This window comes from Mustela lutreola, chromosome 15, assembly GCF_030435805.1.
Source record: "Mustela lutreola isolate mMusLut2 chromosome 15, mMusLut2.pri, whole genome shotgun sequence".
Classification (NCBI taxonomy): domain Eukaryota; kingdom Metazoa; phylum Chordata; class Mammalia; order Carnivora; family Mustelidae; genus Mustela; species Mustela lutreola.
In genome coordinates, this window is record NC_081304.1 from 49,360,188 (window position 1) to 49,378,688 (window position 18,501).

General features: G+C 51.9%; 2 protein-coding genes across 8 annotated transcripts in view; one reads left to right on the plus strand and one right to left on the minus strand.

Annotated features, from left to right (window-relative positions):
* Nucleotides 1-214: 214 nt before the first annotated feature.
* On the plus strand, nt 215-5,014 carry PLD6 (phospholipase D family member 6). The gene is made up of 2 exons (XM_059149898.1): nt 215-830; nt 3,279-5,014. The coding sequence occupies exons 1-2, from the start codon at nt 233-235 to the stop codon at nt 3,524-3,526; spliced, it is 846 nt and encodes a 281-aa protein (XP_059005881.1). The 5' UTR covers nt 215-232; the 3' UTR covers nt 3,527-5,014.
* A 5,419-nt stretch (nt 5,015-10,433) lies between these two features.
* Nucleotides 10,434-18,501, minus strand: part of MPRIP (myosin phosphatase Rho interacting protein) — a 147,996-nt gene continuing 139,928 nt past the window's right edge. For all 7 annotated transcript variants that reach the window (XM_059148721.1, XM_059148717.1, XM_059148718.1 and 4 more), the window contains one exon: nt 10,434-17,256. In XM_059148721.1, coding sequence (XP_059004704.1) covers nt 17,185-17,256 — 72 coding nt within the window. In that variant the 3' untranslated portion in view covers nt 10,434-17,184. The remainder of the gene's footprint in view (nt 17,257-18,501) is intronic.

An 18,501-nucleotide genomic window follows, 5' to 3' on the forward strand; every position in this document is an offset into this window, starting at 1 on the left:
CCCACAGACGCAGTGGGGTGTCGTTGACACTGTAGGCCCAGAGCGCAGGCGCGACTGGGAGGCACGCACAGGTGCTGTGCGTGGTGCACGCTGGTGGTAGAGGGGAAGGTCGGGTGCACGTGGTTGGCAAGTGCGCAGGCCCGGTGGGCGGTGCTTGGACAGCGGGCGCACGTGCGTGGGGTCGCGCAGGCGCGGTGGGCAAGGAGGTGGCTGTACAGGCCTCCGGGCGCGCATGCGTGTTGGGTGGCGTGTGTGTTGGAGGGCGTCGCACGTACGTGGCTGGCGGGGACGCCGGCGTGTGGGGCAGCGGTTGGTTGGGGGCGGCGGGTGTCGGTGGTCGCGGGAGTGCAGGCGCTGTGGGCCGCGGGCCGAGGAGGGCCGAGTCGGAATGGAGCGGTTACGTTGGCAAATGGTGGCCGTGGCGACCCTGGGTCTGGCTCTGGCCCTGGAGGCGCTGCCCTCCGTGCTGCACTGGCTGCGGGCCGGGCGCCGGCAAGAGCGGCGAAGGCCGCCGCGGCGCGAGGTGCTCTTCTTCCCGTCGCAGGTGACCTGCACGGAGGCCCTGCTGCAGGCTCCCGGTGAGGGGCCGTCGGGGCCCCCGGCAGGCTGCCCCTGCAGCCTGCCCCACGGCGAGAGCTCGCTCAGCCGCCTGCTGCGCGCCCTTTTGGCCGCTCGCTCCAGCCTGGAGCTCTGCCTCTTTGCCTTCTCCAGCCCACAGTTGGGCCGTGCGGTGCAGCTGCTGCACCAGCGTGGGGTGCGCATCCGGGTCATCACCGACTGCGACTACATGGCTCTGAACGGCTCCCAGATCGGCCTGCTACGAAAGGCAGGTAGGCCAGGCCGCAGCGGCCAGGACCCAGGCTTGGAGCTCAGGTTTGCGGAGCCCTTTGGGGAGCACACCCCACCTGGCGCGTGACCTGACCCAGGGGGCAATGTCAAAGGCGGATACTACAGGGGTCTGAGGATGGGTGAGAGAGACCCTTTCATGTCCCTTGGTGGCCTCGTGAGGTTGGGCTGGTTCTACCCTGGAGGGACTCCAGGGCCATCCAGAGAGAGCACCTGCCCTAGCCCCGTGGTTGGCGCTTCTGTGCTGCGGATATCTGAGTGTGTCCCCAGCCGGTGGAGGAAGATCTGGGGCGTTGTCAGAGGCTGGGGGCCTGCCCAGTGACACTGGGGAAGCCACCACGCTCCTTTGATTCCCCACATTGTCATGATCCATGTTGGCCTTGGGATACTGGGGAAAGCCTATGGTGGGTAGAGCTGGGGATGCAGCCCCGCCAGCTGTTTCTGACTGTTGCAGTGGCCTAGCGCGATGGTCTTGAAGAGATGAAGGGTCAAGCCTGCCCGCTAGCAGATTCTCAGTACTGTGTGCTTGGGAACAGGTGCCCCAAGACGGCAATGACTGGGCTAATACAATGAGGGAGGAAAAAGGCATTTCATTTTAACTACACTAGTGAATTTCATGCTAGAGCTTTTGAAGTGAGTAAAAACAAGATGCTAAAAAGTGCAGTTAAAATGTTTAGCTGGTGAACAGTTAACTTGTTCCTTGAGCTGCAAAAAACGGGGATGACATACACGTCTGACTGGCCTTTCTCTGCCTCTGGGGTGAGGGCAGATGAAGTGGGAAGTAGGAATGATTTTGAAGAGGGTCTAAATTCAGATCCTGGGCCTACCTGTGAGTTCTGTATTTCCTCCTCAACTTCAGAGTAACATTGTGTTCTGGGTGTCCCACTGGATGGGAGAGCCTATGGTAACTTGGAGGGGGGCAGAAATGGTCAGATATGGGGGAGCAGAAGGAAACGTGGGGGGAACGTTAGTAGGCTCCAAGCCCAGTCTGGAGCCTGACACAGGCTTGATCCCACAACCCTGAGATCGTGATCTGAGCCAAAATCAAGAATTGAGCACTTGACCGACTGAACCACCGAGGCGTCCCAAAAATGGTCAGATTAAAAATCCGTTTTGAAGGTAGAGCTGACAGGAGTTGGTGGTGGGTCGATTAGAGGCTGTGAGAAATGGTGTCTGTGTCCTCTGGGATAGGATGGTTTCAAGGCAGGGCTGCTGGGCAAAATCCCCTGGTAAATTTGAAGTTCAGATAAGCCACGAATAATTTTTAGTGTACATCCCAAATATTGCATGGGACATAGTTATTTTTTAAAAATTATCTGTTTATCTGATAGCCCATCCTAATTTGGTCATCTTGTATTTTTTTTTGTGAAGCCTGGTGGCCCCATTGCAAAACAGCCTATTTTAAACTGTTCTTTTAAGTCCTATTTCTTTTTTTTTTTTTTTTTTTTTAAAGATTTTATTTTATTTATTTGACAGAGAGAAATCACAAGTAGATGGAGAGGTAGGCAGAGAGAGAGAGAGAGGGAAGCAGGCTCCCTGCCGAGCAGAGAGCCCGACGCGGGACTCGATCCCAGGACCCTGAGATCATGACCTGAGCCGAAGGCAGCAGCTTAACCCACTGAGCCACCCAGGCACCCTTAAGTCCTATTTCTAATGGTCTTGTTCACTGAGCAGATAACTTGTCAGTGAGGTTGGCATGACTCCAGGGTCCATGCAGAGGGGAATGGACAGACAGGTCCTGCCCGAGGGGAGGCTGAAAACAGTAGTAGAGAGACAAATGGGAAAACAAGAGGCAGCCGTTACTGGCTTTGCAGTGAGCCACAGGGGCAAAGCCAGGGAGAGCCTGTTTTCTCTGTTTTTTCAGCGGCCTGGTGCCGCTGAAGCACCCAGGGCCTGGCTTCTCCTGTGGTCCTTCTGCCTCAGGCTCACCCCCTCCCCAGGGGGGTGCAGTCCTGGCGTGCATGGTGTTTCCTGGCATGTTCCGGTCCCGGGATGGGCAGGGCGGGAGCTCGAAGGTGGGAAAGCCCCGCTGGCGGTTGCTCTGGTTGCCCTGGCCGGATTCAGAGCCGGCTCGTCCTGGAACCAGGATGTCCTGGAACAACAGGACTGTGCTGGCTGGGTTGTACAAGAGCAGTGGGGGTGGGCAGACCTCCCTCAGATTGCAGGGCTGGGTGCGGGCAGAGTTGTCTGCACAGGAAGGCAGGTTGTGTGAAATCAGTATGTGTATGTCTGTGTGTGTCCCCTGCTCCTGTCCCCTCGGCCCTCCCTCCTCTGCTGGTCCCATCCGGCGCAGCCCCCACCACCTGCCGGAGGGGAACCACCTTCCCATTTCCTGCCAGATGAGAAGCAAACAGGCAGAGTCGTAGCCGCTAGCGAGGGTGGGCATGGGGGTGTGGCGGGCGGTGGCGAAGGCTGACTGGCCCTTTCCGCAGGCATCCAGGTGCGACACGACCAGGACCTGGGCTACATGCATCATAAGTTCGCCATTGTGGACAAGAAGGTGCTGATCACCGGCTCCCTCAACTGGACCACGCAAGCCATTCAAAACAACAGAGAGAACGTCCTGATTATGGAGGATGAGGAGTATGTGAGGCTTTTCCTGGAAGAATTTGAGCGTATTTGGGAAGAGTTTAATCCGACCAAGTACACCTTTTTCCCGCAAAAGAAGCAGAGTCACTGAAGCTGTGCTCTCTCCTCTGTCTGCGGAGTTGGGGGGCGAGTGCTGTCCAGTATCAAAACTTTTTGGTCCCGGGAGTGGAAAGCAGACTGAAGCTGCGGAGACTGGGGCTCCAGACTGGCCTGGGTCGCGCCCAGAGCTGCGGCCCCTGAGCGACATCTCAGGAAGTCGCTGCGCACCCTCCATTCTCGTCCACAGGGCACTAAAGCAAACTCAAGAGCATTTGGGGTGACAAAGCACAGGGACATCCCTGCAACACCGATGCGTTGTCGCGGGCCCACTTGTTTCCTGCCCCGGGGCCCGTGTGGTTGCAGCTCGCCAGCTCCCACCCAGCATGCAAGCTGACCCCCAGTCTGATTCTAGAGACTCTCGTGCTTTGGCCAACCCCGGCAGCACCCCCACCAGTGGCTCCAGAATGCTTTCTGCTTCTCCTGGTGGCCCGGCCGCTCCCATCAGCACCGCTGGGCCCTGGCGTTGGCCAGAGGCGGCCAGCTCCTCCGTGGCTTCTTGGCGGGTTTGAGTCTGCAGAGGGAAAGGGGAGAAGTCGGGGAGGAAAAAGGGCAGGAGGGGAGAGAGGGGCTGGGCGGGAGCAGGGAGCTGCCTTCCAGGCTCTCTCGTCAGCATGGCTGGCCCCCCGTGGCCGGCAGGTGGTGCTCTTACCCGGGTCTCCTTACATGATGACCCTTTACTACAAATACACCTGAAGATGTTCATGTTCTGCCACTTCCCCTCTGTGCTCACTGCGGTCAAGTGCAAGGTCTACCAGCGAGGACTGCGAGTGGCCAGAAGCTGCTTCTGTTTCCTTTCCTTATGCCTTTGTCCACATTCTCGAATTCAAGTTGATTTGGTGTGCTTCGAAGTGACCTTGAGTGTAATACCCATGAACTTGACTCACTGGCAGTTTTGGCTCAGCATAATCCTGAGTTACCTGACCATCTGGAGGAGTTAACTAGGAGGGAGGCCAGTGTTGGGCGCGGCGCCCCACAGATGTGTTCTTACTGTCGGCTCTGGGATTTGCTCTCACTGGTAATTAGGAGAATAGCTACCTATGGACATTTGTGAAAAGTTAGATTGTTTTTTCGTAACATGTACCTTTATTTATAGATAGCTCAAGTGGGCCCTGGTGGTTTTGCCATCTTGTCATTTGTATCAGTGATACGGTGTGTGACTTGTCCTGATGACTCCTGGTGTGCTCACGCCTGCCGAGCCACCTGCACAGAGCGGTCACGCTGCGTGTTGTTGCCCATCGAAAGTGATCCGTGACTTACTGTGTTGGGCAAGTAAACCTCAAGTTAATTTTTCTGATGTAACCGAAGCTATAAAATACATAGATCGGAAATGAGAAATGCTTGGACACTGAAAGTGTTTTTTCACCTGTCTTTTCCCGCACTGTGTGTTCTGAAGGGAGAGCAGAAGTTGTATCCTGTGTTGTGAATGATGAAGCCGGGCTGTCCTGGACTTCTGGCACACTTAAATAAATATGTTCTTGTTCTGGAATGGTAGTACTGGGTGTTTCTTTGCCTTTTGCTCAGAGAGTGGGTGCTGTTTATTAAGTAACATTTTGGTGGGGGTGGACGACCTGGAGCTGTTTCGGAGCCATCGGTCACGATGGGAGCCGCCAAGAGGAGCCAGACCTGAACGTGGTGCTGGGGGAACTCGAGTTTTCCACAGGTAAGGCAGGTGCTTTTTCCAGGGAGGGACTTAGCCACTGCACTGCGGGCCTGCTTGCCCCTGCGATGTCCCCCGTGTGGGAAACTTGACCGCATCATTTGTGTGGTAGTGCGGCACGGTGTGCACGCTGTCTCCTGATTCAGCCAGCCAGCCAGCAAGAAGCCAGGAAGTGTTTTCCAACATGTCCCTGCTGCTGGTGGCGGACTTTCCAGGTTTTTTCCTCCACCCTGTGACGGTGGGCACACAGGCAGCCCGCTGCCCCTGCTGAGTCTGCGTCTGCTGTGACCCCAGCCCTTTCTGGCCGGGCCAGGCGGATGCACATTAGTAACGGGGTGCAGAGGTGACCTAGCCGAGCCACCTGGATGAAACGTTTTCAGGATCCCGAAATGATCTCATCTCGTAACATTTTTTATTTAATAGTTTCATTTATATTGCTATCTTCATTATTTGAGCAGCGGGATATTACATCTCACAAGTTTCAGGTGGTAGTTAATTGGTTGGAAAAGAATTGTAGTTAAGATAAAACTTCCTCTTGCAACGCTTGTGATTGAAAACCACTGTTGTGGGAGTAGTGTGTGGCAAGTGTCAACCCCCCTGGGAGGGTTTGAGTGAACCCATGCACCTGTATTGTAATTTCAAGCACATATTGGTTCTTTTGAATTATTATTTTTTTTAAAAAGCAACTGATTGCATTTTTGAAAAGACTTCATTGGGATTCATATATCCTAAGATGCACCCCTGTAAAGTATGCACCACTCTGATTTGAGAGCATTTTCATCACCCTAGAAAGAAATCATGTCCCAAGAGCAGTACCTCATTCTCTCTCACTCCCAGCCTCTGGCAACCACTGACTTATTTCCTGTCTCTCTGGAATTTCCTACTGTGGACATTTCATATACCTGGAATCCCACAGTCTGTGGCATTTTGCACCTGCCTTCTTTCATTTAGCAGGCAAAAGAAAATTTTATTTGACAGAGCATAAGCAGGGGGAGCAGCAGGCAGAGGGAGAAGGAGCCTCCTCTGTGCTGAGCAGGGAGCCGACCCCAGGACCCTGGGATTATGACCTGAGCCAAAGGCAGATGCTTAACTGACCGAGCCACCCAGGCGCCTCAGCGTGTTTTTGAGGGCTGTCCCTGTTGTAACACGTGTCAGTATTCACTTCTTGTAGTGTCATGTGGGTAGACCATGTGTTTGGAACCCATTCATCAACTGATGGACATCTCAGTGGTTTCCACTGTTACACGTAAAGGAAACATTCACATGTAAGTGTTCATGTGGAAGCATGTTTTCATTTTTCTTGAGTATATGCTTTGGAGTAGAATTTTTGGGTCCTAGAACTCTACCAAGAACCTGCCAGACTTTTCCAAAGTGACTGCACCATTTTACATTCCAACCAGCAAAGTCTGGGGGTTCCTCCTTCTCTGCATCCCTGCCAACAAAAAACTACCACTAACTTTTTAAAAAATATTTGTTTATTTGACAGAGATCACAAGTAGGCAGAGAGGCAGGCAGAGAGAGAGGAGGAAGCAGGCTCCCCACTGAGCCGAGAGTCTGTTGCAGGGCTCGATCCCAGGACCCTGGGATCATGACCCGGGCCGAAGGCAGAGGCTTTAACCCACTGCGCAGCCCAGGCACCCCTACCACTGACTTTTAAAATAATAGCCAACCTATGGAGTATGAGGTGGTGTCTTGTGGTTTTGACTTGGCGTTTTCCTGATGACTAAGGATGTTGAGTGTCTCTTCATGTACTTGTCATTTATATGTTGTCTTTGGAGAAATGTCTATTCGAGTCCTTTGCCACTTTTTAAAAAATTGGATTGCCTTTTTATCGTTGAATTAGAAGTTACAACTTTTGACTTATGAATTATAAGAATTGTAATAGTTCTTTTTATATTTTGGACTCAAGTCCCCTATCAGACATAAGATTTTTTTTTTTAAAGATTTTATTTATATATTTGACAAAGTGAGAGACACAAGCAGGCAGAGCAGCAGAGGGAGAGGGAGAAGCAGGATCCCCACTGAGCAGGGAGCCTGATGTGGGGCTCGATCCCAGGACCCTGGGATCATGACCTGAGCTGAACACAGACGCTTAACCAACTGAGCCACCCAGGCGCCCCCAGACATGTGATTTGCAAAGATTTTCTCCCATTCTTTAGGTAGTCTTTTCACTTTCTTGGGTATTGTGTGCAGTTAGTAATTCTGATACAGTTAAATTTGCCAAGTTTTTTTTTTTTTTTTTTAAATTTCTGCTGTTTGTATTTTGGTGTCAATATCTAAGGAACACTTGCACAGTCCAAAGTCACAAAGATTGGCTTCTGTGTTTCTTTCTGAGTCTTATACTCTTAGGTCTTATGTGTCAGCCTATGAAACTTTTTTTTTCAGACTTTATAGATTCAGAAAGTGACCCAATTACGATTCAGCTATGCACTTTTAGCACTGTGCAATCCAGTGTTTTCAAATACTTTCCCCCTGCAGTTCTGTTCATAACAATTTTATAATCCTGAAGAAATTCTCTTACCTGGAGTTTTTCATGCATTCTTGTAATCGTGCAGGATGTGTGATGTGCCATGAAATAGAACCTGTGATCGTAACCCTCTTGTAATCAGAAACAACAGCACTGAAGGGCAGATGATCCTTGGGGATCAGTGGTGGCAGGAAAGGCAGCAGAGTGGAAAGCTGAGGCCTCAACATGGCTGTCTGTGCCACGTCCTCCTGATGATCGTTCTCATCCCTGTCCCTCACTGGGCCTGCCCACTTCGAGCCAGGTCTGTGAATCATTTCGAGTTACTTTTTGTGTACAGTGTGAGGAAGGGGGTTCAGCGGCATTCTTTTGCATGTGAATAGTTGTCCCAGCACCATTTGTTGAAAAGACTATTCTTTCCCTGTTGAATGATCTGGGCACCCTTGTCAAAAATCGATTGATTACATAAATATAATCACTTATTTCTGGATTCATAATTATGGTTCATCGACCTGCAGGTCAGTTCCTATGCCGGTACCACACTATCTTGACTACCTAGCATTTGTGGCAAGTTTTGAAATCCAGTAAGCAAGTTCTTTAACTTCGTTCCTTCCAACATTGTTTTGGCTGTTCTGGGTCGCTACATTTCTATATGAATCTTGCAAAAGCAGCTGGGGTTATGGTAGGGATAGCGTTGAATCTGTAGGTCAACGTTGGGAAGTATTACCATTCTAAGAATAGCACATTTTCCAATTCATGAACATAGGATTCGTCTTCTTTAAATAATCTTTCACAGTTTCAGTGTCTAAGTATTACACTTTCTTAAAAAAATTGATTCCCAAGTATTTTATTCTTTTTGATTTTATTCCAAATGGAATTGTTTTCTTAATGTGTCTCAGATTGTTAGTAAATACAATTCATTTTTGTTTATGAATCTTGTATCCTGCAAAACGGCAAAACTTCTATCAGTTTTAATTGATATTTTGGGGGGGTGGGTTCCTTAGGATTTCCCATATACAAGATCATGTCATCTACAAATACAGTTTTACTTCTTTCCAATGTGGATGTCTTTCCTTTTTCTTGTGTGGCTAAAATCTCCAGAATAGACATGGTGAGAACAGATATCCTTGTTTTGTTGCTGACCTTAGGGAGAACACTTCCAGTTTTCTACCCCCACCCTTTTAAAAAGATTTTATTTATTTATTTGACAGAGAGAGATCATGAGTAGGCAGAGAGGCAGGCAGAGAGAGAGAGGGAAGCAGGCTCCCTGCAGGGCTCGATCCCAGGACCCTGAGATCATGACCAGAGCGGAAGGCAGAGGCTTAACTCACTGAGCCACCCAGGCGCCCCCAGTTTTCCACCATTAAGTATGGTTAGTTGTCTTTTTTTTTTTTTTTTTTATAGCTGTTCTTTATCATATTGAATAAGATCCTTTCTATTCCTAGTTTGCTGAGTGTTTTCATCATGAAAAGGTGCTGGATTTTCCAAATGCCAACTGATGTTCACAACAGCGCTTACAGAGCTTAAAAAACAAAAAAAACACAAAAGTGCATTAGATCTATTAGAATACCATTACACCGGACCAGTGCCTAGAATTTAACGGATAAAAATTATTGAAACATCCTTAAATAATTGGAATAGCACACTGGAAGTATGTATCCTTTATATGTCTGTACTCTATTTCTTCTAGGTTTTGTGAATTCTGTAAGTCGATTTCTAATGGGTAGAGTCCGATTTTAGTTTTTGTGTATGTATATTTGAATCACACTTTGGATTTCCACACATTTCCACATAATTCATTCCAAATGTTGTGGTAATATTGGAAAATGAGTTTCTTATTTTAAATTCATTCAGTAGGTCACAACCAGAATTTTAACATATGACATCATAGCATATTCTAGTAAGGATGTGTTGTTTTGTGAAATGTTGGGTTGTTACTGGGGGCTGTGTATGGGGATTTGGTCATGAGGTATGATATATTCTCTCCTTTAAAACCAAGAGTAAGGGGCACCTGGGTGGCTCAGTGGGTTAAAGCCTCTGCCTTCAGCTCATGTCATAATCCCGGGGTCCTGGGATCGAGCCCCACATTGGGCTCTCTGCTCAGTGGGGAGCCTGCTTCCTCCTCTCTCTCTCTCTGCCTGCCTCTCTGCCTACTTGTGATCTGTCAAATAAATAAATAAATAAATAAATAAAACCAAGAGTAACACTTTACTGTAGATGAATGTAATTATAAAGGGGCAGAGATGAGAGAATTCGAGCTCTTGGTTGCTAGTTACGTAGCTCCTTGTTCTCCTCAGGACTTCGCACAGTGCTTCTGACCCGCCCTGGAGGTTTCTGTTACGGAGCCAATGTCCCCTCAGTAGATTCATGATGTAAAGTCTCCTGATTTTAAAATGCCGACAACTAATCCTGAACTCTGCAAACACTGTTTAAAAATAAGCAGATGAAGGGTGCCTGGGTGGTTAAGTGGGTTAAGCCTCTGCCTTCGGCTCAGGTCACGATCTTGGGGTCCTGGGATTGAGGTCCACGTTGGGCTCTCTGCTCAGCGGGGAGCCTGCTTCCTCCTCTCTCTCTGCCTACCTCTCTGCCTACTTGTGATCTCTGTCAAATAAATAAATAAAATCTTTAAAAAATAAAATAAGCAGATGATAAAAAGTAAAAGCAAAACTCCAGTAGAAGTCTCCAGGCTACGGACCACTTTCTAAATGTTGACAATGTTGACCTCAATGCATAGGTTGCATGTCTCTGCGCTACACAAAACCTCATTCACAGCATGCAAAGGGTGATGCAAAAATAGTTTATTATGATATAGTTTATGTAAAGTTAGGTAATATTTACAAAGTAGAAATGATCAGCAACATCCGTGGGAATCTAGCATGTCACACAAAGGAATAAATATTCTGACAAAGTAACACTTCAAATTGTAGCGAACAGTCGTTCAGAAACTCTGTTAATTAAAAAAAGAGCCGCAACAACACCATCACCGTCTTGAATTGTCCCAGAGGGCGGGCGGCTCGGCTGGCCAGGCTCATCTGTTGGGGAGGAAGGCGCAGCCCACGGGATGCCCCCCAGCCCCGGGCCCCGCCACATCTGCAGGCCGGCATGAAGGGCTCGCCCACGCTCCCCAGGCCTCTGCACACCCCTGCACGGCACTTTGGGTTTGATGAACAATATTGTTTAGCGTTAGTACAGAAATTAAACACCCGTTAACACGCTTTGGGTTGGAATATCACCCGACGGCTGAAAGAATTCGCTGTGGCAGAAACCAATGCTGTGGATTATGTCCTGACTCGTCACAGCAGAAAACAGCGCGCACACACTCCACTCTGTCCCTGTGTCAGCTCCCCCCGCGGCTCCGCGTCGTGTCCCTAACAGCTGACCTGAGACATTCACGCCAATAGAAGAGTCTAGTAGTGAGAAAAGTAAAGAATTACAGTTGTTGAGTCACTTAGAAACTTTACATTTTATAAATATTACTTAGGAAAACCACATGAATTCTTATCACTTAACTGGTTTTAAGTCCTAACAATCAATCAGTAGATAAGTCGATAATACTAAAGGTAAATCCTAAAATCCACTTTAATTGGTTTTGTGATAGAAACGTGACACAATAATGACTTTAGTGTTCTTTATATGACCTATTCCTAGCTTGCTATGAAACAAAATTGCAATGTATGTTACTAGTGCAAAGGGCAAAGACAGAGGCCTGGGACAAGTGACAGAGGGACAGGTGCACTGTGCTGGTGACCACTGCCTCTCCAGAACTCCGCTCCTTTGCGGTGTCCCAACTGTGTCCTGGGAAGTCTCCCCCCAACTGGCCGCCACGGACTGTGTGCCTCCCCCTGCATGCCCTCCTGGCTCAGCCTGAGTACCGACGATCCAGTTCTCAGATGCTGTGACCGCACATGGCCACGGATGCCTGCAGTAAAGTGACAGCGTGGCCAGGTTGGTGCCTCGACGCCGTCCCACCACAGAACCCAGGAGCTGAGGAGATGCAGATGCCCAGCCCGGCAAGAGTTCCCAGGTCACCCAGTCAGGCCAGTCCGGCCACAACGGTGCTCGAAATGACGTCTCCGTCCAGGTTGTCCACGAGCCCGGCCTGGACGGGGAAGACGGCCCCACCAGGTTCTTCCCTACGCTGCTCTCCCTGCAGGGCTCGGAGTGCTCTGGCGGTGAGCATCGCGGTGTTCTTGCATGGCCAGCGGGCACGGAGGCAGGCCTGCTGTCATCCCAGAGACTGTCATATGCTCTTTACAACCCCCCCGTGAAGTGGCCACAGCTTTTAAAAAGATATATCAGTCATGAAAACATTTCCTTATATGTTGGGTGGAGTTCAAGGTTGTACTCAAAGCCATCCGCCCTAGCTTACAAAGGGAGGTCTGCATAGGATTTTATTTTTTTAAACCCACACAAACTTTGTCACACACAAAAAATCCCTGCGGTAACTTCCGAATAATATTTACACTGCTCACTCTGAATAATATACAGGTTATTTTAAACAAAATAAACACAGCTGCTTGTCAATACAGAGAGGCTGGCGTCCACACAGAGTGCACAGTGGCTTCTCTTCCCAAAGCCCATGTAGACACGAAGAGGACAAGGGCCTGGGCTGCATCTGAGTGGCCGTCCTGGCTCCCTACACCGGGGGTAGCTGATGGATTCCTCCTACTCTGCTGAAACACTCGGAGACGGGAGCCCTCTTCCCTTTACAAAGAACCAAGAATACTTGCAACTCGTTCTCCAAAGGGCACAAGAATGAGGCGGGGTCTCTCCCAGCATACCCCTTGGGAAACAGCGATACTGTTCGTTTCCACTCTGCGTGTGGGTCAAGGCTTCCTAGCAAAGGATGCCAAAGCAGTGGTTTCACCAGACTCACTGCAGCAGGATTCTCAGCTTCAGTCTTCAACTGAGGAAAGCATGAGCTGGCTAAGAGTGCGTCTGGGCTTGTGACCAGAGCGCACCGTTCCCAGCTTCAACGGGCTCCACGTCCTAACAGCACTCTGAGGACCGGGCGGACGTGGCCACGGAAGAAGGGACGTGGCCACAGTGTCCTACTCGGTGCTGAGAACAGTCAAGGACTTTAGCTTTTGGCCCGATCTCAGGTAGGTAAAAAGACCTTTCCTAGGATCAGACGTGCAATGTCTAAGCACACACCTTTTAGGGATCTGGTGGTAGGGAAAGGCCGGAGAAAGTCCCAGGTGGGAAGCGTGTGGCAGACCCACTAGTGCTCCTTCCCAGTCGCTGGTGGGCTAGCTGGATGCCTAGGGCCTCCTCTCTCAACAGGGACCCGAGGCAGAGGGGCCCAAGACGGAAGAGGAAGAGAGCAGTGCGCCAACACTGGAACTTTCAGAAGCCTTTGCACCAGCCGGTTCCCGAGCTGGTGGGAAGGCGGGGCTGTGGGGCCGGGCGTGGGGACAGAGGTTCAGACCCAGTGACCCAGCAGACGCCTAACAGAAAACACAGCCATGGCGCAGTTTCGGTGTGTTCAGGGTGGGAGGGATTCCACACGACTGAAGCTTCTGGAGAGCTAAAGCTTCCCGTGAGCATGCCAAGCTGTTTCCTTTTCAGTATCTAATTCCTGCTAAGTGGAATACTATACATACTTCCCTGTCCTTTGTGAACCTCTGAAAATACCCCCCCAATCCAGGCTTTCTTGGTGATAAAAGCGGGGGGCGGGGAGGCGGGGGGAGGGCACGGAATTCGGTTTTAGTTATCTGGCTTTCTAAAATTGTGTCTAGAATGGAAAGTGTTAAAAATTCCAAGCTTCTTTAGAACAATGAGGAGGAAACTTCCTTCCAGGAATCCTCTTACATTAAGAGCACGGGCTGATGGCTTACAGTCCTTCCACTCTAACTGAAAATGGCTTTGAGTCCCTGGAGAACCGCCTCCGAACTCAGGCATGAGGTCAGCCATGAAGCTGGCCAGCGAGTACCAAGGAGGGGAGAGGAGAGCTGTCCCTGCCCGGAGCCTGCAGGCTGAGGCAGCCCAAGGAGCCAGGAGCCGGGGAAGTTCCCAGCATGGGTGGGAGGGAGGAACCTTCTGGAGAAGTTCCCTGCAGGCTGGCTCAGGGGAGTGGGGAACAGCCCTGGGGGGTTAGCCAGCGAGCGCATAGGGCCCTGTATAGCTGTCATTTTATGGTCACGGAGAGGGGGTCCAGGGGTAGGCCCTGAGCCACGGGCCCAGCGGGGGCGGCCTCATGCACTGCCTCGGGCCCGGGATGAGCTGAAAAACAGACTTGCCAAGGGGAGCACCAGGCAGCAGTGACAAAAGGGGTCACGTTCCATCCTCAGGCCAGCAGTCAGTGTTCCAGAGTATTAACGAGATCTCTAAAGAGATTCTTCTTGTGCCATCGGATTCGTCTCCTGGCCTCATCTGTCAGCCTCCCCTTCAGGCAGACTTGGAGGGTCACAGTTCTGTTACACACCGCAATTCCCCCTTTCCCAGCCTTGCCCTCGTGAGACCCCTGCCGGCTCATTGTTAGCCAGTGAGCGGGTGACAGACTTCCCTTGTCCTTGGCCTCTCTACTTGCTGGAGTCCCAGGGAGAGGCCTCTGGTCTGGGCTCCTGACAAAGCATACATCCCCACTGTGGCCTCTACCTGTCGCCCCAGGACGGCCCCAGCTTCCTCTCTCAAATTCCGACCCATTTTGATGCCTAATGGCACAAGCCTCCATTTCCAAGGGCGGTGTGCTCCGTCTGCCACCTCCTGTAGCCACTGCCATGGTGCCGACAGGGGCCACAGACATCCACTGGGCCCGGGAGGCTGGCTCTCACCCCCGGACCGGCACCGCCAAAGGAGCCCGAGCAGCAGGGCGTGGCCCAGTGTGCGTCCGTGTGTGCACGGAAACATCTGTCTGCCTTCCTGAGAGCCGTGCAGCAGAGCAGTCTCCCCCTGCCTGTGTCTGGCAGGGCTGACTTGCAGGGGCCAGCGGGTTATAGATGAGCCAGTGACCAGGAAAGAAAACATGACTGCACAGACTCAATCCCTGTTCTCATGTCACCCCCCTGCCCCCAGGGCAGGGGGACACTCCCACTGTGCGGTCCACCCCAGGGGTGGTGGGAGTGCCCCTGACAATCACCCACATCACCCCATCTGCAGCCCCCATAGGATCCTCCTCCATCAGCACAGAAACTAACTTCACCTCCTCAACTATACTCTGTTTTCTCTGGAACCTGGTGGCTAAATTCTTCCTGGGGGATTTGGGGGTCTGCAGGGCGGAGTGGGGACTGGGGTGCGACACACAGGTGCTCACTGAAACCCCTCTTTGTTCTGTTCTGCTTGCTCCCTCCAGCCAGAGGTCTTAGACCGACAGCCATGGTCACTGTGCAACGCTCGGCAAGACCAGGCTTGGCTCGGGGCTTCTTCTGGAGGCTGTGGCGGGAGCAGCCTCTTGTTGGAGAGGAGCCAGAGTACCCCCCTTTCTAGACTGCTTACTGGTAACCTCCAGAGGGTAGCAGCCCCAGGACCATGGCTTCTTGTCTCTGAGGCGAGGAGGAGAAGCCTTCAGAGGTTGCGGTGAAAGGAGGGGTTTCCCTGTCTCTGCCTTTGACCTCCACATGCTGCACTCATGTTCCCAGAATTTGGAGGGTGAACCCCGAGAGGAAAGGATGAAGACGAGTGCATATGGTGCTCTCTGGCCTGGTCAGAGCGCTGCAGCCACAGGCTGACTCGGCACAGTGACCCTGCCACGAAGGTGGGAGGGCCGGAGGCAGGGAGGGGGCTGCTTGGAGAAGAGCCAGAGTACCCAGGGCAGTAGGAGCCGGCAGAGAGGCCAGCCGACGCGGCCCCTGTCCCATCAGATCCTGCGGGACAGCACACCCTCTGCTGGGAGAACACACACATTAGACAGCATTTTGGGGAATGGGCCCTGGGGGCTGAGCATCCCTTCCCTATGCTCCCATTCTGAGAGGCACACGCACAAAATCATGGTCCTTTCTAAAAGTAACAGCAATCTCCAGGGGGGTGGTGCAGGGAGCAATGTCTGAGCAGCAGAATGAAAAAACCAGACCGAATATTCTCTTGCTTTTGAAAACATGGGAGAAAAGGAGCCAAGGAGTGACAGGTGTGGGTTAAGAGTCTGGAAGCTGCTGAGGGAAAGGCTCGGCGCCAGGGGGAGCTCAGAGATTATTCTAGTGAGAAGAGGGCATGCCCCAGGCCCTGCCAGGGCTTTCCCGGGTGACCCTGGCCTTAACTGAATCTAGAGATAGGGCACGGTGCCTTTTCCAGGGCCCACAGACCTAACAGAAGTGCTGACACAGCGAGACCAGAATAGGACCCCCACTCACTCTGCAGATGCTTCTTGCCCACCCTGAAGGCCTCGGCACTGCTGCCATTTGCCTGGGCTGCTTGTCTTAACAAGACTGCTGGTCTTCCCGGGGCCACGACGGAAATCCCGGGGCAGGAGACTCCTGAGAACCACTGCAGCATTTCCTGACAGTTCCAAGGTCTCACTCCAACTAGTAGAAAAAGCAACTCTCTTGGTTTACGTTTACTCTGGGCTCTCTGAACGCTGCAAGAGAACTTTTCAGAGCTCAGGTTAGAGTTAAAAACAGGTAATAAGGGCAGTTTTTATCTGATTCCAACATCCTCTCTACTTTCTTCTTGACTTAACATAGGGGTCTTCACTCAGCCTTCTCAAAAGCAATGTGGATGTTTCTTTCAGAAAGGCTCAGCACCTGAGCAGGCTTCCCCCTCAAGGACCGAGTTCATCACTGTTTGCAAGCTCCGTCTGAAACCCTGGGGCTGCAGGGCAACACTCGCAAGTCTTTACGGAGAGAGCAGGGCCGCTAGTGACCAAGAAAGCAACGAGCGTAGGAAGGAATGAGAGGGGCCGGGATTTTGTGCAAGATTTAATAAAAAACAAACAAAAATAGGAATGGCTGCTTTCGACATTTTCCAGGTCGTGAAAGGTTCCCCACGATGACCTGGGGTGTGGCTCTAAGCTGAAGTAGTGGGACGAGTGCAAAGTGCTGTCCTCCCAAGCTGGAGGCAGTGAATTGCAGGTTCCGAGCCACGTCCCCCCCCCTGCTCCTCCAGCTCCTCCCGAAGGCGCGCGAGTGGTTGGCGCGGCCACCTGATGCCCTGCTCTCTCCCTGCGGGGCCCACACACAGCCCAGCGAGAGCCGCCCTCGCCGACTCCGCACCCTGCACCCGGCGGAACAAGCTAGCTTATCGACAGGCTGCTGGGCCTTAATACTGACAGTGAGTGCGGTGGATAGCGGTGGGCGGGGGCTCTGCGCAGACCCTGGCCGGGAGCGGACGGCCCTCCTGGCCCTCGCTGCTTGGCTAGTTTGAGAATACCATGGAAAAAAAGCTTTGACAAAGACGTAGGAAGCTGGAATCAACACAGCAGGGAACGGTGTGAACAACCCATAGACCAGTCTCTCATGCATCCATACCCACAGTTAATGATGACAACATAACAACAACAATAATAATAATAAAAAATAAAGGTACAGACAAAAAGCAGCGCTTGGGTAGTGCTGCTGCAGGCTGGGAGGGGTGTGTGTTCAAGTGGAACGGGATGCGGCTAGTCTTTCTTCAAGTCCCTGGATTCAAAGAGCTTCAAGCGTTCTTGCACCGTCAGGCCTTCCTTCAGACTCTGGGTGGAGATGAGAGCAGGAGAGAGAGACCGTTAACCGCCCGGCCAGCACCACAGGCGCGGCTGCAGTCAGGCAGAGGTGCAGGTGCCGGGGTGCGGGGTGGGGCAGGAGGGGCTCCTCGAGAGATTAGTGGGGCATGCTAAGGAGAGAGCCATCCCCTGTGAGATGGTGTTATCTGGATGAGAAAGGAAAAACCCAGAGAAACAGACCACGTGTGTAAGCAGCTGAGTTCTGAGCTTAGGGCTCTTCAGACAAGCAGCGACCAGATTGGTTCAGCCAGGGGCAAAAGCTGTGCCAAGAACTAGAAATCCGCCCGTCCACATCCTTCTCCTGGCGGGGGTGGGGGGGTGGGGGTCCTGTCCACCTCTACTTCCTCTGTGACCGTGATGCTGAGCATCGGGACGCAGCCTGCAGACGTCGCAGGCTGTGACTGGCGGCGTGTGGCTGTGGAGCCCTCCTCCCCGGGCTGCCCCCACCCCGGCCGCGCCTGCCCCCTCAGGCCCACTCCTGGCACTCCCTGAGCAATAGCCTGGCAGGATTTGCGGTTACTGGAAACCTGGAAACACGTCAACATATTTACTACGATTTTCAGAATGTGAAACCAATAGTCTCTTCATGTGTGACCTCAGCAAAGTTTAAATCTGTGGGTTCCAGGATGAGTGACACTTTGCTACCAGGGGGACAAAATACGTCCCGCTTTACTCTTAGAGGCTTTGCCAAAGATCTGCTCTTTCAGTGAGGGCAGGAAGATCTCCTCGGAGCATGGCTGGGGAGACTCCGGCACTGGTTGGGATAGGATTGGTGTCTTAGCGGCCACAGGATCTCCGCGGCAAGTCTCAACTCCAGCCTCAGATGGCCAGTTCCTGGGGCTGGCACAGGCTAGAGCTGACCTGGGTACAGGCCCCCAAGGACCACACCAGCTTCACCCCTGAATCAGAGCACCAGGCTGCTCCCATGGGTCTGGAGCGCCCAGCCCGCCGTTTCCAGCCATGATACGCTCCTCGGGGCTCCCGATGTGGCTTGGCCTGATGCGTCAAAGCCCATGAGTGGAGCCTGTGGGACCCGGCCGCCTGCAAGGGGCTTCCCCCAACATTACAGAGAACAGCTCTGCTTGCTTTTTATACTGTGGAACTGTTCTGTGTGAAAAAGAATAAAGCCAGCTTTTTTTTTTTTTTTTTTCTTAAAATAAAGGATTCTATGGCTAACCTTTCTGAAACCCACTGGTCCAGATGGACGCCTATGTA